At 56.8% G+C, this 23,787-nt stretch overlaps 1 protein-coding gene across 3 annotated transcripts in view; it reads right to left on the bottom strand.

Annotated features, from left to right (window-relative positions):
• The window catches only part of LOC128748541 (protocadherin-16-like), a 47,447-nt gene that overhangs the window by 8,872 nt on the left and 14,788 nt on the right, over window positions 1-23,787 (bottom strand). For all 3 annotated transcript variants that reach the window (XR_008412805.1, XM_053847414.1, XM_053847412.1), the window contains exons 5-17: window positions 8,207-8,395; window positions 7,914-8,145; window positions 7,617-7,853; window positions 6,500-7,549; window positions 6,225-6,403; window positions 6,067-6,163; window positions 5,834-5,991; window positions 4,544-4,981; window positions 4,183-4,478; window positions 4,004-4,119; window positions 3,214-3,453; window positions 1,325-1,450; window positions 1,049-1,258 (exon numbers count right to left, since the gene is read on the bottom strand). Coding sequence is in view for 2 of the 3 variants with exons in the window: in XM_053847414.1 (XP_053703389.1) it covers window positions 1,049-1,258; window positions 1,325-1,450; window positions 3,214-3,453; window positions 4,004-4,119; window positions 4,183-4,478; window positions 4,544-4,981; window positions 5,834-5,991; window positions 6,067-6,163; window positions 6,225-6,403; window positions 6,500-7,549; window positions 7,617-7,853; window positions 7,914-8,145; window positions 8,207-8,395 (3,568 nt within the window). In the remaining variant the exon portion in view is untranslated. The remainder of the gene's footprint in view (window positions 1-1,048; window positions 1,259-1,324; window positions 1,451-3,213; window positions 3,454-4,003; window positions 4,120-4,182; window positions 4,479-4,543; window positions 4,982-5,833; window positions 5,992-6,066; window positions 6,164-6,224; window positions 6,404-6,499; window positions 7,550-7,616; window positions 7,854-7,913; window positions 8,146-8,206; window positions 8,396-23,787) is intronic.

Raw genomic sequence — 23,787 nt, 5'->3', positions numbered from 1 at the left:
TGTGTGGCTCAACACACACCGCGCTCTCTACGCCTCCTTCTTGCTCTCACCACAGATCACTGTGTCATTGGCAAACATCATCATCCATGGGGTCTCCTTCCAAATCTCAGCAAGAGGGGCTGTCTCCCTCCTAACCCTCCCGACTGTCTCACCGTCCTGACACCTCTTCTGCACTATCCTCACTTCATTGTCAGGTTCATGCACCAGCTTAGTGTTTGATTTGGCAGCGAGCTTTTGATTCTGACTGCACCTTTGGGGCTTGAGCGTCTGCGAAAAGCTCCAAACGCACTGGTCCCATCCGAGCCAAGTCCTATGGTTTGCCCACAAATCGGGGTGAAAGAAGCAGAGATTTAAGTGAGGGTGGGCTGGTTAGAGTGGAGCAGAGGAGGAAAGGACGTTGCTTTGGAGTTTGCCACTGTGGCCCAACGGTGGGGCGCAGACACATCTCCAGTTCTGTAGTCACACTGGTCCACTCTCGTGACACGTGCTCAGAATCAGCGGTGCACTTAATCACCGGCCCCATGGAGGAGGTTTTCAAGGCGCCATCCTCCTGAGACACGGCTCAGTTAGAGACAAGGGATTCTCCATCGGTGCGCTCGGGTTTTCGCTGGCGGCTACAGTTTCTGAGTGCTCTGAGGCACAGTGATTCTGTGAGTGAGAGGGAGGGGGAGCGAGAGGCAGAGCGTTGCCGTGGCAACGGAGCTGAAGAGTAGGGGAAAGGTCACAGCCTGCTCCAACTTCAAGCACAGACACGGGGCCCCAGCTCAGCCGTCCTTTGAGCGAGAGACGCCGTTCGCAGCCCCTAACGTAGCTGCAGGCCTCCACTGACAGTGTGTGCATTGCGGCGGTGCATTCACAAGCTGTTTATTCAGAAACAGCAGCGTCTCGTCTTTATTGAATGCTTTGTATGAAGCAAGAACAATCTAATGGCAACAGATATTGTAACAGGTCGGACATTTTCCAACACGTGCGTTTGACCAAGCCACAAAGCGAACGCTGCAGCTCCGCAGGACACAGTTCTGTAAACACGTCTGTGATTGGTTCTCACCAGTGATCCGGTACTGCACCTCTCCCCCGGGACCTGAGTCAGGGTCTGTGGCTTTGAGGAAGCACAGCTCCACCGCCGCCTGGTTCTCCGGCACCTCCAGCTCGTACCACGGCTGCGCAAAGACCGGAGCGTTGTCGTTGAGGTCCTGCACCTCCACGCGGACCACGGCTGTGGCGAAGTTCGGGGGCAGCCCCCCGTCTCTGGCGAAGACTGTTTCAGCGTTTGACACATTAGAACCCACCCCTCAAACTGGGTGGAAGCGTGGACCAGTCTCACCCGTCAGTGTGTAGCGCTCATGCTGCTCTCTATCCAGTTCCTTGGTGGTTGTGATGACACCGGTCACCGGGTTGATGACAAATCCCTCCTCTGTCACGCCTCCGTATGTCACATGACCATTGGAACCTGCAGCAAACGCCAGCGGGCTGGAGTCAGGCTTCAGTTCGAGCGCATCTGAGGCGACCCGCTGAGCTTCCTCTCTCCACGTTGGAAAAGGCCTTTAACTGCACAAGCTCATCAGAGAAAACCGGCTCTCTTGACTGGTCACGCTTGCCTTCGATGCTTTGGGGAGCCAAACTTTCATTCTTCCCTACTTTCCTGTTGTCGGACATGGCCACATGGGTCATGAAACTGCATACACACGATGAAACCTCATTTTTTCCTTTGAGTTTGAGGCTGCAGCCAAGCAGCAGGTGGCACAACCAACTGAAGCACTGTCTCTCTGCCTGCCTGTCTCTCTCTCTGCCTGCCTGTCTCTCTCTCTGCCTGCCTGTCTCTCTGCCTGCCTGTCTCTCTGCCTGCCTGTCTCTCTCTCTGCCTGTCTCTCTCTCTGCCTGCCTGTCTCTCTGCCTGCCTGTCTCTCTGCCTGCCTGTCTCTCTCTCTGCCTGTCTCTCTCTCTGCCTGCCTGTCTCTCTCTCTGCCTGTCTCTCCCTCAGCCTGTCTCTCTCTCTGCCTGTCTCTCTGCCTGCCTGTCTCTCTCTCTGCCTGTCTCTCTCTCTGCCTGCCTGTCTCTCTCTGCCTGCCTGTCTCTCCCTCAGCCTGTCTCTCTCTCTGCCTGCCTGTCTCTCTGCCTGCCTGTCTCTCTGCCTGCCTGTCTCTCTCTCTGCCTGTCTCTCTCTCTGCCTGCCTGTCTCTCTCTCTGCCTGTCTCTCCCTCAGCCTGTCTCTCTCTCTGCCTGTCTCTCTGCCAGCCTGTCTCTCTCTCTGCCTGCCTGTCTCTCTGCCTGCCTGTCTCTCTGCCTGCCTGTCTCTCTCTCTGCCTGTCTCTCTCTCTGCCTGCCTGTCTCTCTCTCTGCCTGTCTCTCTCTCTGCCTGCCTGTCTCTCTCTCTGCCTGTCTCTCCCTCAGCCTGTCTCTCTCTCTGCCTGTCTCTCTGCCTGCCTGTCTCTCTCTCTGCCTGTCTCTCTCTCTGCCTGCCTGTCTCTCTCTCTGCCTGTCTCTCCCTCAGCCTGTCTCTCTCTCTGCCAGCCTGTCTCTCCCTCAGCCTGTCTCTCTCTCTGCCTGCCTGTCTCTCTCTCTGCCTGTCTCTCCCTCAGCCTGTCTCTCTCTCTGCCTGCCTGTCTCTCTGCCTGTCTCTCTCTCTGCCTGCCTGTCTCTCTCTCTGCCTGTCTCTCTCTCTGCCTGCCTGTCTCTCTCTCTGCCTGCCTGTCTCTCTCTCTGCCTGCCTGTCTCTCTCTCTGCCTGTCTCTCTCTCTCTGCCTGCCTGTCTCTCTCTCTGCCTGTCTCTCTCTCTGCCTGCCTGTCTCTCTCTCTGCCTGTCTCTCCCTCAGCCTGTCTCTCTCTCTGCCAGCCTGTCTCTCTCTCTGCCTGCCTGTCTGTCTGCCAGCCTGTCTCTCTCTCTGCCAGCCTGTCTCTCTCTCTGCCTGCCTGTCTCTCTCTCTGCCTGTCTCTCTCTCTGCCAGCCTGTCTCTCTCTCTGCCTGTCTCTCCCTCAGCCAGTCTCTCTCTCTTCCTGCCTGTCTCTCTCTCTGCCTGTCTCTCTCTCTGCCTGTCTCTCTCTCTCTGCCTGTCTCTCTCTCTGCCTGTCTCTCCCTCAGCCTGTCTCTCTCTCTTCCTGCCTGTCTCTCTCTCTGCCTGCCTGTCTCTCCCTCTGCCTGTCTCTCTGCCTGCCTGTTTCTCTGCCTCAGGCGTTTGGAGGCTACATCGGCGCAGGTCTCACTGCCTGACTCACCATGATCTCGGTCAGTGGCAGACACGGTCAGCACGGTGGTTCCTGGACCTCGGTTCTCCATCACCAGAGCCTCAAACTCCGGCCGCTGGAAGACTGGCGCTTCATCGTTGACATCGATCAGCTGCACGCAGAGAAGCTGGGAGGTGGAGAGCTGAGGCTTCCCATGATCCTCTGCGATGATGGTCAGGTTGAAGACCTCCTGCTCTTCTCTGTCCAGAGCTTTGAGGATGGACAAAGACCCTGGAAGGGGAGCAGGAAGAGCACTGTGAACAGGATGCTGTTGTCAGTGCCTGAGGGAGGATGGAGCTAAGGACCTGGAGGAGCAGTGAAAACAGATTCAGATCCACACAGAGAGGCAACTTTGCTGCCAGCTTTTAGACCTGAGCACCAGGGAAAAGCGCTGCGACCTGCCGCTCATGTTGGTTTTCAAGACGATCTACGGGACGCAGGAGCTCGCAGACACAAACACACAACACACACATGTCGTCACATGACCATGGGGAACAAGGGGGGCAGAGACGAGAAGCACTGTTCTTCACTCTGCTCCTTCTCAACCTTCAGATCTGTAGACAATGGACAGATGCAAGAAAACGTCACTCTTGACATCGTAAGCTCTGAGGCGCCGCTGACCCTGGAGCCTGCTGTCGCGGTAGCCACAGAACTCAGGAAAATGGCTCGGACGGCTGCGACGCTGATGCTCATCATTTCACTCAAGCAAGCGACAAGCGTGGGAAGCGCGAGGCGATGGCTCTGCAGCGACGAGTCAGACTCAGAAGGTGTTGGCCCTCACCAGTGTTGGGGTCCAGGCTGAAGCGAGCGGCGCTGTTGCCTGCCTGGATTCTGTACGACACTCTTCCGTTCTCCCCTTCGTCCTGGTCGCCAGCCTTCACGAACAAAAGCACGTGTCTGGAAGGAAAGCGGGCTTTGGTGAGCGCGGCGGCCCAGGCCGGGGTCAGGAGTCCCACGTACCCCACGGGCTGATCCTCCATGACGCTGACCGCCCAGGGAGAGCTGAAGACCGGGGGGTTGTCGTTCTCGTCCGTCACAAAGAGCCGAGCGGTGACCGAGCCCCAGCGACGCTGCTGCTGCTCCAGCGCCTGGTCTGTTGCTCGCACCACCAGCAACAGAGAAGGTGTGGACTCGCGATCCAACGCCCGGCCCAGAGCCAGGACCCCAGTGACGGGATCAAGGCTCAGCAGGTCAGGCACGTCCGGCCAGTAGTGGTGGATGGTGTAGCGCACGGCGCTGTTGGGTCCACTTCCGTCCTGTGGCACATGTCATTCAGTCACGCCGCCCGCTGGGATGAAGCCACCTGAGTCGGAGAGTCTACCTGGTCTGCGGCCTGGAAGGTGTGGAGCCACGCACCAGCTTTCAGGTTCTCTGGAACCACAATGGTCACCGGGTCTTCCGGGAACTGCGGGGGGTGATCGTTCCTGTCCTGCACGTTGATGTCCAGCTGCACCAGGTGGCTGCTGGGAAACGCCTGAGAGACGTCTGACACCTGGATGAGCAGCGTGTACCTGGAGCCCTTCTCGTAGTCCAGGTGGCCGACCAGATACACATCCCCCGTGGTTCGGTGCACCATGAAGATGCCGTCGCGGTCGGTGCCGCCCACAACCAGGTAGGTCACCTGTCCTTCCAGGACTAGTTCTGGCTGATGGTGCGGACGGACCGACCCCAGGATGGAGCCTGGAACGGCTCCTTCCACGGTGTTCAGGGTCATGAGCAGCGTGTTGGCTTTTGGGCTGGACTTGGTGGAACTGAGAACCTGGGAATGAAGACAAAAACAGAGCCATTGGCATCTTTCACACACACACCCGCAGACAATTGGGAGCAGCTGCTTCCAAACAACGGCAGTGAGAGCCAACACAACCTGCAGATCTGATGCTGACGTGTGGAGCGGAGCGATACGTGTCACTTTGATACGTGAGCAGGAGCGTCACGACGACATGAATGAACAGTGCTGGAACTAACTTCATGTTTCACCAGACAGTCTGAAGGTGTCAGCCACTGAGAGTAAAGAGGCCTCCGGGGACCGAGGGAGGCAAATGTATTTCATGCTGTGACTCAGAGTCGTGAGTCAGAGTCAGCCTCAAAAGAGTTGAAGGGTGAGTCCGGTCCTGGCCCAGACGGTCACAACAGAAGAGCACCTCCTCCGAGCGGACAAACAGAGCCTGGGCAACCAGCGTGGATGGAGCCACCCAGCGCCCTGGACTCGTCTTGCTGGAGGAGCACTGGGATCATGGGTTTCTGAAAGGTTCTCTCTGTGGAATCGACGGCAGATCAAAGATTCCCACAAGCTTCTTTCATCATGGAGAGACTCACTCAGTCACGGCACCACGTGACTCCACCCCAGCAGGACCGAGCCGAGCCAGTTCACCACAGTGTGGAGAGCAGGAGAGCAGATGGCTGCCGGGTCTCCAGCTCCCTCCGGCTCACACTGCAGCTGCCTCCTCAGCAGGAACCAGACCAGGATTGGATAAGAGGCTGGTGTTTCTCCTTCTCACTTACTCCCAGAGAGGAATGCCGAGGGCGGAGGGTTCAGGTACAGGGCGGCTCACGACAGCAGCTATTGTTGGCACATATTTGGCCTTGACCTCGATGAAATACGGCTGTTTACCTGAACCCTTATCTGGCAGGTGGCGCTCAGTGCAGGAGTTCCGCGGTCAGTGGCCGTCACTGTGAAAGGGTAGTCGGCTCGCTCGGCCCACCGCAGGACAGACGCGGTTCTCAGCTCGCCCGTGTTGGGGTTTAAAGAGAAACGCTCCGCTCTGGAACCTTCAGAGAGAAGACAGAAGCCATGACTCGTCGGCTTGTGAAGGAAGGAAGCAGGGGTTTTGGCTTTGCTCTGACCTGACAAAGAGTAGAAGACGGTTCCATTCTCTCCCTCATCTGGATCTTTGGCTGACACCGTTCCCAAAGCTGTCCCAGATGGAAGTCCCTCCATCACCTTCCATGAAATCCATCCTTTCAGAGTTCACCATCAGCGTCCAGCAGCAGCAGGCACTCACCTGGAAGCAGTCGGGCCGGGCGCGAGCGAAGAGGGGCGCATGGTCGTTTTCATCCAGCACGCTGATGTGGACCATCCCTGTGGCGCTGCGAGGTGGTGTGCCCCCGTCCTGAACCACCACCAGCAGCTGGTAGCTGGACTGCTGCTCCCTGTCCAGAGCCAGGCGGGTGCTGATCTCCCCTGGAGGGTTGAAGCGGAGAAACATCGCGTGTTCAGAGGACCATCGGGGCGGTTCTTCTCCTGGCGTGTGAGACAGGAGACCTTCCTGGGAGTCACCTGTCTGAGAGTTGATCTGGAAGTGGCGGTCCGTGTGCAGGAGCCGGTAGGAGAGGCGAGCGTTGAGGTCCGAGTCTCTGTCTGTGGCAGACACCCTTCCGAAGCCGGTCCCGGCCATCAGATTCTCCCGCACTGCCAGGAAGAGCCTCTCCTGGCTCAGTCGTGGGGAGTTGTCGTTCTCGTCGGTCACCGTGACCCGGACTGTGGCGCTGCCGGTCCTCGCCGCTCCTCTGGCTCCGGAAGTGGCCAGCACCGTCAGCAGGTACATATCCTTGACTTCACGATCCAGGCCGCTACGGACAAACAGCCAGCCGCTATCTGGCATGATGCCGAAGCCAGCGGCATCGCCGTCGGGTCTCAGGCGGTAGGAAACGGGGGAGGATGGCGAGGAGGAGGAGGAACCGCTCTTTCTCTCTCGATTCAGTGCTCTCACTTGGAGGAAGCGTGTGTTGGGCGCGGTATTTTCTCGCAGCTCCACGCGGTAGATCAAGGTGTCGAAGTTTGGACCTTGTGCATCTTGGGCCTGTACGTGCACCACCAGGGTGAAGGTGGAGCTCAGCTGGGGGGCCCCACCATCCTTGGCCAGCACTTGAAGGTCATAACGGGCCACGCTCTCGTACGAGAGACTCCCAACCAGTCTCACCTCTCCACTTCCTCGATCCACTCCAAAGGTCCTCTGACCACTGCTGCCTGCCACACCGGCCGAGATCAGGTGGAAACTCAGCTGACCGTTATGACCAGAGTCCTTGTCGCTGGCCTGGATGCGGTAGATCACCGCCCCCATTTTGGTGACTTCAGGCAGAAGCAGCGACTCGGAGGAGGAGGGGAGGAAGGTGGGAGCATTGTCGTTCACGTCGGAAATAGTGACGCGGACCCGGCTGGTCCCGTACGCTGGAGGAGAGCCGGCGCGAGCCTGGATCTCCAGGTCCAGCCTGGAGCAGGTTTCATGGTCCAGGGGCTGGGTGGTCCTGATGGTGCCGGAGGAACTGTCCACAGCGAAGTGGCCCTCTGGGTCACCGGAGGATATGGAGTAGAAGATCTTCTCAGAGGCTGTGCACCAGAAGACAGAGGCCCCTCAGACAGGAAGTCCACATGAGTGAAGGAGTGCGTCTCCTACCTGTCCTCACGGCAGCGTGGACCACACCGACGGCAGTTCCTCTGAGCACGTCTTCAGAGACGCTGAAGAAATACTGGGCCTGCTCGAACACCGGGGAAGCCGCGGCACCGCCGACCACGCTCACGTTCACCCTGGCGTTGAGCGGCGCCATCAGCCCTCCGCCGTCCTCGGCAGAGATCACCATAGAGACGACCGAGTCGGCTTTGCCGTGGAGCGAGCGGGAGAGTGAGATCACACCTGGAAAGACGGAAGGGTCACCAATCCTGTCGCCCACAAACCCGCACGGCGCTCCCGCACCTGTGTCCTTGTTGAGCGTGAAGAAGGCGGAGCCTCCACCAGGAACAGTTCTGTAGGTCACCCTGCCGTTCTCGCCGGCGTCGGGGTCGGAGGCCGTGACCTTGACGACAGAAGTGCCTGGGGCGCTGTGGGAGCCCAGGCTGACGGTGTAGAGGACTGGGTAGAAGCTGGGACGGTTGTCATTGATGTCCTCCACTGAGACCCTGACCCGGGCCACTGAGCTCAGACCCCCCTGTGGAAAAAGATTGACTGAAGCTCCACAAGAGAATCCACCGAGCGTCATCACGTCTTACCCCGTCCGTCGCCGTAACGCTGAGGTCAAATCTGTCCGCTCCCTGGTCTCGGTCCAGCGTGGCACTGGTGCAAAGCTGCCCGGTTTCCTTGTGAACGGAGAAGTGGGAGGGCGCCGCTCCCCCTGAGCTGGAGCCCAGAGTGTAGGAGACGGCACCGAAGGAGCCCCGGTCGCCGTCTGTGGCCGAGACCTGAGACAGATGACGTCAGATGTCAGAGCCGCAGGTGTCTGCCGGGGTCCATCTCAGGCTGAGGCAAGCGACGACCAAGCCTCACAGGCGAGGCAAAGCTGGATGGAGTCATGGTCCGGTGTCTGTCCGGGCTCTTTTCCCCATTCAGTTTGACAGACTATAACAAACTTTGTTTTCATCCCACACTGTCAGCTGGCTTGAAAATGATCCTGCGGCTGAACCGTCTCACTCCTGCGCTGGCCACAGCTCACGACTGGCGCAGGCAGCAGATGCAGTCAGCGGTGGCTGGTGAGAGGCGCTGTCACACCCCTGGCTGCACAAATGTGACCATCCCACTAGCTTCAACCCAATAAAGGCCTGCAGCTGGGAGCAGCCGCCTGACGCCACTCTGACAACAGCCAAAGCTGCTTCTCCCAGTTGCTACGGAGAACACGAGGTCTTGGGCCGGGACGTTGCTGGAGAAGAAGGAGAGCAGCACGACATTGAACATTCTCCATGTTTTGACAAGCAGGTCATAGACAAGATGAAGAGTGGAGGCCGTTTCGGAGGGTGCTGAGGAGAAATACAAACACAGAGCACAAGCCTGAGAAGCATCTTTGAAAGTTTGTGGAACTGGCGAGCTTGAATCCTCCAGCTGCTCAGGTGCTCCACACGTACCAGTCTGAGGCCCGGGCTCTCACACGCCGCAGCAGCAAGCTCTTGCCCTCCCTGTTCTTCCTCACAGTGAGACAATGTCCTGCTCCTCATCCTTGCACCAGACAGTGGACAAGCTAATGCCTGCTCCGCTCACAGAGAGAGTCAAATCCTCACGGCCCAACACTGGTTCCAGCTGCTAACCACCAATGATGTGCCAGATGTGCAATTTCCGTTTGGCAATACACGAATCCTTCAAAAGCTTTAATCGGTGGAACAATCGCAGACGCCGATAACGAAGAAACAGTTCAGCATCTGCAAACCATCTGAGCCTCTGACGCATGGAGGGCTTCCGGCGTGCGCAGGGCGCCGTGGTTTACACCGCCAGCCGCTCGCCCAGCAGCTACTTTACATCTGCAAAAAGTCCCACACGTGACAGAGAGAGTGTGGCGAGTGTCAGGCTCAGTCAGGTCTGCAGACTCTCAGGGAGACGCTCGGGCGCAGCTCCTCAGCTCCTCTGAGCCGCTCTCCTCCCCCTCCCACAGACGGAGTCAGAGGAGAGATCATCGCTTCTCAGCCGTCGGGTGGGAGCTGCCCGCCCCCCCTCAGGTTTGATCCAGATTCTGCTCAGGCTACCAACTACTGGGACACATACAACTCCACTGCCGGTCCAGACGCCGCATCAGTGCTGCGATGTTCAGGTTGATATTGTTGATTGTTAGTCAGCAAATGTGAGCAACAACACAACAAAACAGAGCAGCACAGACGCAGAGTTTGCTTTGAGGGTGTTCATGGAGAAACACAGAGAAGGTCAGGAGGAGCTCCACTGTGTCCTTGTGGACCTGGAGACAGCGTACGACAGAGTGCCAGGAGAAGAGTTGTGGTGTTGTCTGAGGACGTCTGGAGTGGCAGAGAAGTGTGTCGGAGGTGTGTCACGCTGAGACGGTGGTGAGGTGTGCTGCAGGTGCAGTTCAAGGTGGAGGTGGGGCTGCACCAAGGCTCAGCTCTGAGCCCCTTCTTGTTGCCATGGTGATGGACAGGTTGACAGTTGAGGCCAGACAAGAAGCCTCATGGACCATGATGTTTGCAGATGACACTGTGATCTGTGGTGAGAGCAGGGAGCCAGTGGAAGATCAGCTGGAGAGGTGGAGCTCTGCCTCAGAAAGGAGAGGAGTGAAGGTCAGCCGCAGTAAGACAGAATCCATGAGTGTGAATGAGAGGGAGCCACGTGGACAGGTGAAGCTACAGGACGCAGAGATAAAGAAGGTGGAGGGTGCCATGGAGAGTGTGAGGAAGAGGTGAAGAAGCGGCTGCAGGCAGGATGGAATCACTGGAGAAAAGTCTCAGGTGTGATGTGGGACAAAAGGATGAGAGGGAAAGGGTCCAGAAGGCTGGTGAGGCCAGCCACCTTGGATGGTTTGGAAACAGTGGCACTGAGGAGAAGACAGGAGGCAGAGCTGGAGGGAGCAGAGATGAAGATGCTGAGCTTCTCTCTGGGAGTGAGAGCAGGATGATGAGAGGATCAGAGGGACAGCACATGTGCTCAGGTCTTCAGGAGACCAAGTCAGAGAGGCTGGATGGAGATGGTTTGGACATGTACAGAGGAGAGAGAGAGAGCCAGTACATTGGTAGATGAAGATGTTGAGATGCTGGAAGTGAAAAAAACCTCAGTTTTCCAGTGTGAATGGCTTCATCTTTTCCCTCGTCCCCTCAGCATTTCTGCACTTGGTTTCTCCAGGTGTAGGCGCTGATCCAAAAAGATCAAGCTGCCTTTTACAGCGCGTCTGTTCGAAGCGTTAGCGTGTGTCCGAGAGAGAGACGGCACCAAGCCTCAGGGCCTCAGCTGCAGCGCCGCTCCGCCTCTTTATTGGAACCTAAGACGCAGTGCTGTTGGCCGATTCATTAAAACTGCTTCTCTGTCTGAAGTGAAGAAACTGGCATCCAACAAGCACAAGAGTGGACGTCACTGTGGCAAGAATAGCTGCACACAGAGTCTCAGCAGTCGCTCCTGGCTGCTCACCCGTTTGCACCATCGCACGTCCCTCACTCCTCGCTGCTTCGTCACCAAGACTAACAAGACAGAAGAGGCATGGACAGCCGTCCCAGGTTCAGAGCCCCACGGTTCGACTGGTCTGCTGAGCAGAGCCACAAACACGTCGGGCTGTGAGGCTTCACCTGAGCAGCTGCTCACCTGACGAGCGGAGAGTGGTTCAAGCTCATCCCTGTGTGTCACCAGCTTGCTGGCTCACATTTCAAACTCCTCCATTTGACCCTGATCTTCCTGCAAATATCAAGCGGCGTAGATGTGGGCACCATTGACTTGACTCCTCTATGTTGGGACGTGGCTCCTGCCACCAATAACGTGGCCCCGCTCTGTCTGTGTGTGTGTGTGAGCCACGCTGCAGACTGGAGCCTCTCATCTTCACGGACTTCACCTCCATCAACAGTGAGTCGCAGGTGAAAGTCGAGGGAAGGACAGAGTCAGACGTGGAACTGAGTCCTGTCAGTGGTGTTGATGGTGGATCTGATGAGGCTCCAAGTCTGAGGAGCACCACTCACGTCGCCATTGAACCTGCAGCCAGGTTTATTGTTTATGTTTCAGAGATAAACAGGAGTCAAAGTCTTTGAACAATACTGTGACATCTCGCTGGAACAGCTCTGACTCTTCTTTCCTGTATAAAGCATCATCTCAGCAGCAACTTGACCCAACTCACAGCCAGAGCTGCATGAAACTGGGGAAGGAGCGGCCTGATCCCTGAGGGGCCAGGAGAGTGAAGGAACCACCGCATGACGGTGGACGGCCAGAGTGAGAGCTGGTGTCAGAGAGCAGAGTCACTCCCACTCATCGCCATGGTTCCCTCCCCCGCTCTTTCTCTCAGCAGCCTATTACAGCAAGTGCCTGTTGTCTTTCAGGAGGACTTCACAGCTGGGAACCATTAGAGAGGACGGGCGGAGTGAGGGAGAGGTGAACGTCAGAGCTCCACTTCTATATGAGGAAGAAAGAATGTTGATAACCTTAATGAAGGAGGCGTGAGGTCAGCAGGCCAAACAAGCTCCGACTGTCATCTCACACACGGAACAAAGGAGGCATCATGTATCGTGCGTGACATCAAAAGACACACGCTGGAGTGGAAGGCTTCACACGCCAAGTCAAGTTGTGGTGTGAAGCAATGGAGGCAGCCAGAAGCTTCAGAGAACGTTCCTGACACTGCAGCTGGCTTCTCCATTTCAACTTGGAAGATCACGCGAGGAGTGAGCTCCACCAGGGCCGTCACGGCATGTGTGTGTGTGCTGGGTACCCGCCGCGACATCCCCAGCTGAGGAGGCAAGTCTGGGTGGCTTCTTGATCCACAGAGGGCAAGCTTGGAGGGCCTTGCTTCCAACAGCATTTCACCGCGTGAATAAAGAGTCCGTCTGACAGCGTCCTCCGTCTGACGCAGCAGTTTGGACGGGAATGATTCCTGACGCAGCCTGGATGAAAGACCACGCCTGACCTGCTCTAGTTTGGTCTGCCGGTGGAAGAGAGCCACAGCATGGGCTCCAGTTGATCCCGCTTGACTGCACAGCTTGGCCCTTCTAAACCAGAATAGTGTGTGTGAGAGCCTCCGCCCTCATGAAGTCATGCTTCCTGGAAGTGACCACGTGACCAGGAGTCCAGAGGACGAGGGGAGAACCACTCCCGACCCCCGCCAAAGCATTGCTCCCACCATCACAGCCACCGGCTCCGGTGACACGCCACAGCGAGTGAGGAGCAGGAGCCTTTGGCGAATGGCGGGAGCAACAAAGCACGAGGCCTGAAACGTGGGTTAGCTGAAGCTTTTCATCAGAGGTCAGCTCGAAGACTGCTCAGCCAGTCCCCGATGTCCAGAGTGATTTTGGTTGGCTCCACATCCCACCTCATCAGGAGAAACTGAGGTCCCTTCTTTGTCACCATTTTCCTTCCTGTTTGTTTATTTGGTTTTGCTGTCTCAGCGCAGCCCGTCAGCTTCTGACTGAATGGTGGCCTGTGTGCGCGAGTGCCAAGGGTCAAAGGTTAAATGTCCAGCTGGGCCTTTTCTTGAGATGCACGAGCGCAGTCCTGAGGGCAGGCTGTTGTCCTGAGAAAAGGGTTTCTGACTCCACACCCGCCACTGGTCAGAGGTCAAGCACTTCCTGAGCTGGAACTCAGAGCGTTACATCTGCTCCAGTGTGAGATGGCTGCCTGATGCGCCACAGGACACTCGCAGTGGACACACGCTGCAGTAGTGGTGAAGGGCTGCTGTGAGAACTGCACCAGGGGTCGGCAGCGAGGGCGTCTTCATGACCATGAGAGTCTGCAGAAGCTCCGCCTGTCCTGCGCGCAGCAGCGCTGACACACGCACCGTGCTGACGAGCAAGTCACACTGCTGGCTCTGAGGAACTGTACTGATGAACTCTTGCTGCTGAGGCGTCAGACCTCACACAGGCCCCGGCCGCGGGGGAAGCGCTCTCTGTCTAATGAACCAGCCGTCTTCATGGTTTCATCAAGCATCAGGAGTGAGCCACAGAAGAGCAGGTGAGCGCACGACTCGGCGGCGGGATCACGGGGTCTGGACATTTCTGGCTTGTCAGGAAGCCTGTGGAGAAGCTGCCAGGTCGGATGAGCACATTGAGGCGGTGGATGGCTTTGTAGAAGAGAAGATCTCCACTTACTGCACTCTGATTCCAAATACAAGGCTCACGATAAACTGACCTTCACCTGACCTCATTCATGAATACCATGAAATGTTGGCCCTTCTTTGCCCACAATATCAGAAAACAAGGTGCAGAGCCTGAACCATGTTTCCTCCTCACATGGTGGCCGCCTTCCTTTCATGGACTTCCTGTCAGAGCATCACCACCCTCTTCTCGCTCTCTGTCAGCGCAGTTCTACTGTCAAGGCCCGGTTCCTTGTGTCCTCCCTCTCTTCCTGCCTGACCTGACGCGCCTTGTTCTCAGGAGCCATCCTAACTGTCGGTCGTGTTCAGCATGCGTCAGTCATGGCCCGGGCTGCGCGCCTGCACTCGGCCAAGAAAAACAGGCCCGAGGCAGCCCCGGGGTCAGAGACACGGGTGAAGAGAGGGGAGGCCTGAACTGCGCCACAGAGACGTGAGCGCCTCGGACCTCAGCAAGGTACGGAGCTGCAGCTTCCACGGGCTTCTGTCTCAGGAGGCTCCCATCATTTTCATACAGGACCCCTGATGACCTCATGCTCATCTATCTTTACAGGAGATTGGAAAAGATCTCGCCACGCGCTCAGAGAGCCAAAACAGCAAACAGCAACTCACTGGACGACTGATGGTTGTCTAACTCGCCACAGCAGGGCGACGTCGAGGGGAAGGATTCATGAGTGAGAAATGAGTCAGGATGTCATGACGCAGTGTTTGGCGCCGAGGAAGCTCAAGCGCTGCTGTCACTGCTCAACCTTCGCCGTGCTGTTCACCATGACTGAAGCAGTGAGACAGCCGCTGCAGAACGAGACTTCAGACGTGTAAGTCGCACCGTGCAGGGAAACTGGCTGCACTGTGACTTCTTCCTCAGCATTCAGGCACATTCCAGCGTGTTTGCTGGCAACTGCAGCTGCTCAAGTCAATCTCCTGTGTCACGTTCACCTGTCGTCCTGTTCAGCCGTCCCTAATCCCGTCGGCCCTTTGCTTGACTTCCTGCAAGTTGCCCGGGTTACCGCTCCCACCGCCGACACCCTGCATCAAGAATAGGCTGCACAACAATAACACCGAGTCAGCGCTTCAGCTCGCTGCAGCAAGTCAGAAGGTTCCGTGTGAGGCAGAGGAGGATCCCTGTCAGCAGGTGGGACGGCAGATTAGTGGCGAGTCACGGGGTAAAGGGACCTCCAACACACTGGCCACACAGCATCACATGGCTGGTCACACCAACCTTGGCTGGGGGAAGGTGGACTGAAGGTGGCACGGATTATGGCTCAGATCAAAGCCATGTTTGAGTAGACCTGAACTCCAAAAATGGGAGGCGGAGAGAGCGGAATCACAGACGAAGCAGCGCTGAATATGTCCCGTCATCTGACTCCCCCACACAGGCCTCAGCCCTCCATGTGGCCACCTGACCGCCACATCAGCTCAGATAGCGGCAGCTAGCTCACATTCAGCCCAGCAAGGCAGAACCTGAGACGTGAGGAAGCCACAGAGGGATGCTGAAGGATCCAGGCTCCAGGGGACAGAACACTGGATCCCTGCCACCTGGTTTCATCTCTCCTAACACAACATTGTGTCCAGTCTGCACCCTGCGGCTCCACTCGATGCCGGACGTGGCCATGATCTCCAGCCTCACCAAGACATGCTAACCCGTGTCTCGTGGTTGCCAGGGTCACAACCTGCCAGGGTTGTAACTTGGGTTTAGATGGACTTCACTTGTGGTGCGAGCGATCTGTGCTCGGCCCGTGTCTCTGCTGAGCCAGGCAGCCACACTGAAGGCGTTTGGGCAATATAGAAACATGCCGCCATAAATGTCCATCTAAAACACATTGCTCCCCGCGGAACTTGTCAAAACACGGCTGTCAGACCCAGTTAGCAAAGCTGCTGTGGACGGACAATGGTGCCTTGTGCACGGGGCCAAACCAAATGTTCCTCCTCACTGCAGCGTCTCTCCACTTGTGTTTTTACACCAGCGCCAGCTATTTCCTTTGCGCCTACTTATTTCTACATTGGATCCAGCGGGTGACCACCGCGGCCTCCGGCGTATTGACCTCTTCTGGGGCTGCAGACGGAACCTGGAAAACCTGAGAACTCCAGAGTTGACTGAGGGGAATTTGTTCAGCGTGACTTGGCTCCAGCGTCGACTCTTTCTTTGTTCAAGAGCTGTTGACATCCATTTACGGTTTGGAGGTGGGATTCCTCCGTCACTGACAGTAGCTGACTAATGTGCTGTCGGGAGACTCTGACCCGAGACCAGTCCAGGGATTAACAAGCTCACAATCCAGACACTTGACTTTGTTTACGTGACGCCGGCCCTCACTGTGAACCGGAGGAGTGAGGACACAAAGGTGTGACATCACCTGGTCAAGCCGAGGCCGACTAACAGGGGAATGGGCCAGCGAGCCTGCCAGCGCTCTTCCTTTTGTCTTCCCCCTCCCCTCCCAGCCGTCCTTCCCTTTGTTCTCCGTCAGTCAGGCGCTAGACTCCCGCTAAACTGCAGCGCTGCGTGTGTAGCAATGAGCCACACACCGGTCACAGATGAGCAGCCACCGTTTATATTCGTGTAACATGGAGCTCTGCCTTTCGTCCTTGTTCTCAGAGGTCAGAAGAGCCACCAGTGCACAGCGGTGTTCCCAGGGTCTGTTCCAGGCCGCTCAGTCTGGACTTGTAAGTCCTTCTGCTTGTCAGTAGCTGGGGCCACTCAGCACTGAGAAAATCAGCCAGACTGGGATGAAGAACAGGACAGCGACGTCGACGTAGAGCAACTCCTCCGTCCTGCATCCTGACCTCAGCACAGCACATATCAGGTGACCTGGCCAGATCCCGCCTCACGGGCATGACATGACTCAGCAGCGCTGAAACACTCCAGAAGCCTGTTCTTTGTCACTGCAGCACTGCCTTACATGGAGTGAAAAATGAGGAAGGTGGGGAGCCACGCTCCACACTGGAGCGTCTCTGCCACTGAATGGGCCAGACTCCCTCTCTGGAAGCTTTTAGGTCAAACCTTCTACTCTCATACTGTTGGCGAGTGAGTCAGTCAGTGGAAGTGCGAGCCCTGACCGGACGCTGTGGTGTGAGAACTTGAGGCAGGAAGCCATGCTGTACACCAGGAAGTGGCCACCATTGTGGAAAGCCTGAGGGGAAGTTCTGCGGGACGAGATACGTTCCAAGAACTTCCCTTCAGAAATCACACAAGGAAACACACCGCCGAGAGAAGTGGGCTGCGCTTCAGACCTCCCGGATCTACTCAGTGTTGCGTTGGCCCGCTGGAACAAGGCTCTTCTGCTGGGTGTGAAATGTGGACCAGAGAGATCGTGTCCGAGGAGGTGCGTCATTTCAGTCGGACCGGTCACCTGGTCCAGTCTGGCTTCCTCTCCACAGTCAGACTCCCAACACCCCGAGGAAGAAGAACTCTGCTGACACCTGAAGGTCTACTCGTGACCCATGTTCTTCATCTGTGCAGGTCCTGGACCTGGGACACCATCCGAGCAAGTGTGTGACTCTGTAACATTCCCAGGATTCAGACCAGCCGTCGGCAGACAACAAGCGCGTCGAAGACAAACACACACTTTTATGGGAGTCCACTTGAAGGACACATCTGGGCTTGTCGTAAGATTCCGACCACACAGCCGGCTGCACTGATGCGAGACTGTCTGGCAGTTCCTCTAGCCATTTGTGCATCACGTTTCTCACTAGCACATCAACACATTTTCCCGGCGTCTCCACTGATGACAAGGCCCAACGTGGCGTCTTCCTCTGTCCCGCAGAAGCTCAGCGTCTAAGTCTACGTAGCAGGTTCCAGAGTCATCCTGGCTCTTGACTTGGCAGGGTGGGAGCTTTGCACACAGGAACTCGCGGAGACGGATGATACAGACTCAAATGCCTGCACCTAGATAGCAGGGCTGAATCCCACTGCTGTCTCTGAGCCAGGGAGCAGCAGCAGCAGGAGGAGGAGGCGGAGGAGGAGGCCAAGCTCCACACAGCCCTCATTCCTGCTGCAGCCTTATAGTCAGACATCCCATGTTTGAGAGGAGAGGCAGCTCCCCACCTCCTCCTGCAGCTTCCTCATGAAGCCATCATGTGGTTCCACACAAAGCCACCACCGCCTTCCACCCGCTGCTCACTCACCAACATCCAGTGTGGACACACACACACTCACACACACAGTGCAGCACAAACGTCGGAGCTAATCCACTTGCAGCGTGCCTTTCATCGTGTGACGAAGTTTTGAAGTCTCCGGACACGCAGCCAGGTCGCGGCGGGATCGGATGACGGCTCGGCGTGACGGACTGCCACTCAAGTACCAGCCCCGCTTTACGACAGGAGAAACTGGATCTGCTGTTTACGACCAGAGGAAGTCCCACTGAAAAGCTGGCAGGTGGCGAGGAAGTGGAAAATATCAAGCATTGCTCGCGGGCTGGTTGGATGCAGGAGATGGTCTTACTGAGCGACGTCGTATCTGTTGTTTAATGAGTGGAGGACGTGGAGAAGCAGAAAATCCAAGATACATTAAATCCGATTTGTGAGACGAAGCGAGTCCAAGTTGTGATCGAGCCCAGAATGACATCATTGTGAGTTTTGGCCGGCGGCTCTTGTAGAGTTGGGAAACAGCTCATCTCTTCTCCGCTGCTTCTGTCCATGGGACTCTTCTGTTGTCTTCCTCTGGACTTCTGTCAAAACACCAACCAAGTGCTTGGCTGAACTAAAGTGACTTCAAGTGTTAAACAGCCAGACGTGGCCTGGGATGAGAGGAGCGACGGCTTCCACCTCAACTGTGCACGCTGAAGATCTGGGCTGGCTGTAAACGTAAGGGCAGAGCTCTCCCAACACCGCCTGATCCTCCACGCTCCCGTATCAACATTCACGTCGAGAGCCTGGACTTGGTGGGGCCCCCGAGTCCTGGGTTAGACACAGGCTCACCCGAGTCTGAAGTCACAGCTGCAGAAGCCCTGCGGACGCTGATGACGTGATCCTGCCACGGCGCTCCAGTCTTCTTCAGCCTCAGCGCCACTCCCGGGACGGGACGGCCTTGAAATGAAATCCGCACCACTTGTGTGTGTGTGATGCGTTAGTCTTGGAAGGACCAAGCGCTGCGGCAGCTGGAGGAAGGTACAGCTCTCCTTCCTGCCACGATGCTGACCCAGCAAGGATGAATCACACACGCGCGCATGACTCTCGGGACATCTGTGGAATCAGTCTGTCGAAGAACAAAGGACGAGAGAGATGGGCCCCCGGTTGATGCAGAGTGTCCAGTTCAAAGGATTGATTCCATGTGTCCTTCCCACAAAAGCAAGTCCAGTTAGCCAGCGGCCTGACGGTGGTCTGGGCGGACAAGCTTGCTCAGAAGCCACAGCGACCAGAGGCCATCTCATGTGACAGCGTTCATGGAGCTGAGCCTTTACTTACATCAGGGCATGTCCCGACCCCCTCGCCTCCGTTTCCATCGCTACTTTGGAATCTGTGGTCACATGATCAGATCTGCAGAGCAGCTTGGCACCAACTCGCCCCTGCACTTTGGAATCCAGGGTCAGGGTTGCCTCCCTCCGCCGGTGTTTCTGTCCAGCGGAGTAGCACAGCAAGTCCTGGGGCGTCAGGGCCTGTCACCGTGAGTCTCAGAGATCGTCTCTGCTCCACCAGTTGCTGTGACTAACACGGTCGTCCTGGCACCGGCCCCGTCAGTGCTGCAGGACTTCCAGCAGTGAGTGGTGGGAAAAGCAGGCGCAACGGACCCTGATCCACAGCCGACATGCAGCAGCCCGTAGCATTAGCGTCCTCCCCTTCTGTTCAATCTCCCACTCCGCAGCTGTGTGAAAGACGGCAGGTCTCACTCCTCGTCGCCTTTCCATCCCTCTCCGGGACGTCAGCCAGCACACCTGCGACAGACTAGACCTACAGACTACACCTGTTCCATGGACAACCAGTAGGGTGGCGCCACAATCCAGGCAGTGGTGATGGGGAACTCAGGGCCCCTCTGTTCCTCCTGTGGCCAGTCCTTCGGCAGCGCCTCACTTGTTTCTTCAGGCAGCTCCGCACCAAGACCAGCAGCTGCCCCTCAAATACAAAGAGAGGCAGGGATCGGAGGGGAGTCTTTTGGACCCTGAACCAATAAAGAGGGAGCCGGATTGAAAGCTGAGACGACCAGTCTTCGGTGAGGAACAGCAGGATGACACCTCGCAGCACTCATCAGGAAGCAGAGTGAGCAGGACGGTGGGGCGACTGGCCTAACCAGCAGGACGCCCATTCTGTCCCACTTCGGCTCCAAACATTAGTCTTAGGAGGTGGTGCAGGCCAGAGTGGAATGGATCTGTGTCTGTCACGTCTAGCTGCAGCTAAGCTAGCGAGGCTAGCCAAGGTTCCCGGGAGCCTCCCCCTCTCACGGCGGCGCGTGGAGGCACCGGAGCCAGCAGCTGGCATCACCAGCGGGTCTATTCAGAGAGAGCGACACGTTTAATGTGACAATTAGAAAACAATAGAGGCGCAGTTGCAGCCTGAGCCTGCTGTGTGTGGCTGTCAAGACCCGCTGCAAGGCACAGGAGAGGAAGAGCAAACCTCATCAAAGCCAGAGCACATAAGAAGCCGTGCAGCTCTGGCTGCGGCAGACGGCGTGGCGTCGCTGCTACACTGTGGGAGGAAGGAATGTTTCATTGACAGGGGAGGGTCACCTCCACCACGTCAACGGATGGACCATCCAGCGGGTAAACATGGGGCGCCTGGCTTCCAGCAAGCAAAACCTCAGTTCAGAAAGACTCAGAAAATGCCATCTGAGAAGGAAGGACCACAGGTTTTCAGACTGCAGGGCCTCATGTTCAGGCGATGAGCAGCGTGTTCTGGATCAGGAAAAGAAGCCCCATCTGTGAGAAACGCTTCCCATCAGCGGCTTATCGCCAGGCGCAGACAGGAACCCCGACGCCTCCCCCTCTCTCCTCCCTGTGGTCCAAGGAGTCCTGTTGCCATAGCTACCGCTGAACCCATTGAAAATCATTCTGCTTCGACCATCACACACACATTTTATCTGAGCGGCACCGTCCTCCACAGGGGTGAAGGTTCCTGCTGCCTGCACCCACAGATGCCAGCCACCACGCAGGAGCACAGAAGAGCAGCCTGTTAACAGCAGGCCCCGTTCGCTCCACTACGCCATGAGCAATGGTGCAGGACCCAGGTACGGTGAAGAGGGAGTGCGTGTTTCAAGGGCACAGTGGGTGGAGCCACACACACACACACAGACAGTGATGAACGAGGGCTGCCCTGTCCTCCTTCCACACCGCTCATCGTCATGGCAACCACCGCCACCTCCGCCACAGCCTCCATTCAGAGGTTCACACCGTCTTCACTCCCAGCTGCGGGGAAGATATTTGGTGTTAAGATGTTCAGCCTGCCGCAGAAATGCAGTCTAACCGTCCCGTCCAATGGATGGAGGCGATGTCAAGCTGATGTGCAGGGGGTGAGGACACCAGCTGGAGCACCACAGCAGAAAGCTTCTCTGGAGAGAGTGAGGGCCGGGGCTCATGCTCGTGTCGCTGCTGGCACCTGCTGATTTCAAAGGTTCGGCTGCACGCCAAACGGAGCAGCGTGGGGGGGTTTGTGCAGGGGCTCTGGGATCCGTGGCTGTCCAGACCCTGCCTCTTGCTTGTTTGGGAGCGTTTTTTTACCCACACTTTGAACAACGTCTGGCTGCCAAGGTGAACTGGAGTTCCACGCCAGAGCGAGCAGGACAAATCCACAGGCATCATCTGGAGGTTGCTCCACACTCCAGAGCACAGTCACGACTGAGGGTAGCTCGAATTCTGACGTGCAGCTCTGAGGCTGATTCCAAGATGCACAAAGCGCTTCCTCCAGGGCTCACTGCACGCGGGTGTGTTCCACCACAGCAGCCACGGCCCAAAAGCACGCAGCTCCAGCAGAGGAGCGAGCTGGCTGACACCTTCTCCTGTTTCCTCACTGTGAGCAGCAGGAGGCCGAATCAGAGCCAGTTCCTAAATGACTCGACCTGTGTTTGTGCTCAGAGGTGAAAGCAACATGCAGCGGCAGCTACTGTTGCACCTCATCTTGCCGTCCTCACATGACTCGTGGACTGACTTGGTGGCATGAACTCTGAGGGCCGCGTTTCTTTTAATGACAGGTTGGAGACGGAGCGGTAGAAATGAGAGGCCGGACAGCGCAGCGCCGGACACAAGGATCTGGAAAGTTCCATATGGATGTCAGAGGTTGCTCTGAAGTGAGGGACCCTCCGATCCCCCAGCAGTCCAGTCGAGGAGCAAAAGCATGTGCTTCTTCAGCGGACACTGGTGACTGACTTGACCTCTGAATAGCTTGTGTTCTCATGTCTAAGCAATTGTCCTGTGATAAAGTCTTTAAATCTCACCTAGCACTGGCCGGCCACGTGCCGAGGACGCAGCCTGTCCACAGCTCTTGCTCTCCAGCGCTCAGCAGCTCGGCCTATTTCCCCATGTTTCCCTGACAGCGTGAATTGAATCTGGACTGAGTGTCAAAACATCTGTTCAACTTTGCTTCAGTTTTTCCTTTAGCTTTCTTTGGTGCGGGCCCCGTTGGCTCTCAGCTGGGGCCTTGCAGCATGGAGGCTGCAGGGAGCAGAAGAATGGGCACCTGCTTCACATGACGCTGATCATTTCAGAAAACAGTCGGTCCAACTGAGTTGATACTGAGAGCCCAGGTCCGGAAGAGGTCGGGCCTGAGGTTCACTGAGGAACACATCACTTTGCTCTTGAAAGTTAACATGAATCTAGTTTGGCCTTGTTGAGTTGCTATTTTCTTTCTTTCCAGATGAGCTCTCAAACCAGCCTCTCATCCCTGAGGATTCACTCTGTGCACAAAGGAAGGTCACAACTGCGGGCCATGATTTCCACTCCTGCCTCTGTCCTGTGGCACGTGGTTTTCCTTCCGAAATCCTGCCAATGTGGTGGAGGGTTTGTCTCAGCCGTGCTGTCCTCGACGCGGGCCTCATGTCAGACGTTCTCTGCCTCAGCCGTCGGACTGGAGCAGACCATGAATGGACCCAACATTTCTTTAGATAAAGCACGTATAAAATCCCACAGTTCCACTGCAGCAGTTGAATCGTTCCTGGCCACCCTGACAATCAAAAAGAGCCACGCACAAAAGCATGTGGCGGGGAAACCGATGGGAGAGAGGGCGGCGAGCGCCAGGCAAGCCGCCACCCCAGGGGGCGGGTCTTGGTTGGCTGAAGTGACTCTGCAGCTCAGACCGCCTCAGAAACAGTGGAACCCATGTCACTAGATCTGAATGTGACGACCCCACCGGCAGCTGAAGACATCCTCCTGCATCACCAAACTCCACAGGAGACATGAGACAACACGGCGGTCTCCACATGCTGTCCCAGCCAGTCCACTCTCTTTGAGTCCTGACAGGAGACAGAGGGACGGTGCGGGGCGCAGACAGCAGAGCAGCCAGATAAGCACACGTTCACACCAGAGACTTGCATGCAGGTCGCTCCTTGGCCTCTTAACATATGAATCTGATACACTGAGAAGCCTCCAGACTCGGGGACCACCTGCTGTCCCCCGACTCCAGGGCCGCTCCAAAAGCAAACACAGCCTGCAGGAGGACAGGAAGCTCACCAATTTACACCAACTTAACTCAGTGTGACGCGGAATGAGATTAGTGTGACCTCCTGACCTGCGGAGGCCCCGCCATCACCTGCCCCCCGCACACAGCCCGGGGGTCCCTGTGTGCACGTCGGACATCAGTCAATTGCCTGCATGTGTGCAGGTTCAGCCACTTCCCTTCAGACTCGACGCGGAGGTGAGGACGGGGCCTCCAACCCACACAGACTCCGGAGCCCAAACAAAGATAGGAGGACATCTGGAGAAGCGATAGGTTGGAGAAGAAACACACAGCCAGAGTCGTCCAGGGAGGCTGGTGTGGAGAGATAGGCAGGGCATGAGTCAGCCACATGTCACACACCTTCCTCTGTTCTGTCCTCCTGCTTCAGTAAGACACCTTTGAGATGCACTCAGTCGGTCAGGACGGGCAGGAAATGGCAACTTCTGCAACGGTGCTTTGGGACGTGACTTGAAAGTTCTACTCTCTTCAATCTAACGTCAAGTACTGTCCAGCACC

This window comes from Synchiropus splendidus, chromosome 17 (genome assembly GCF_027744825.2).
Source record: "Synchiropus splendidus isolate RoL2022-P1 chromosome 17, RoL_Sspl_1.0, whole genome shotgun sequence".
NCBI classification, from domain to species: domain Eukaryota; kingdom Metazoa; phylum Chordata; class Actinopteri; order Syngnathiformes; family Callionymidae; genus Synchiropus; species Synchiropus splendidus.
This window is presented reverse-complemented; position numbering and strand designations above follow the sequence as displayed.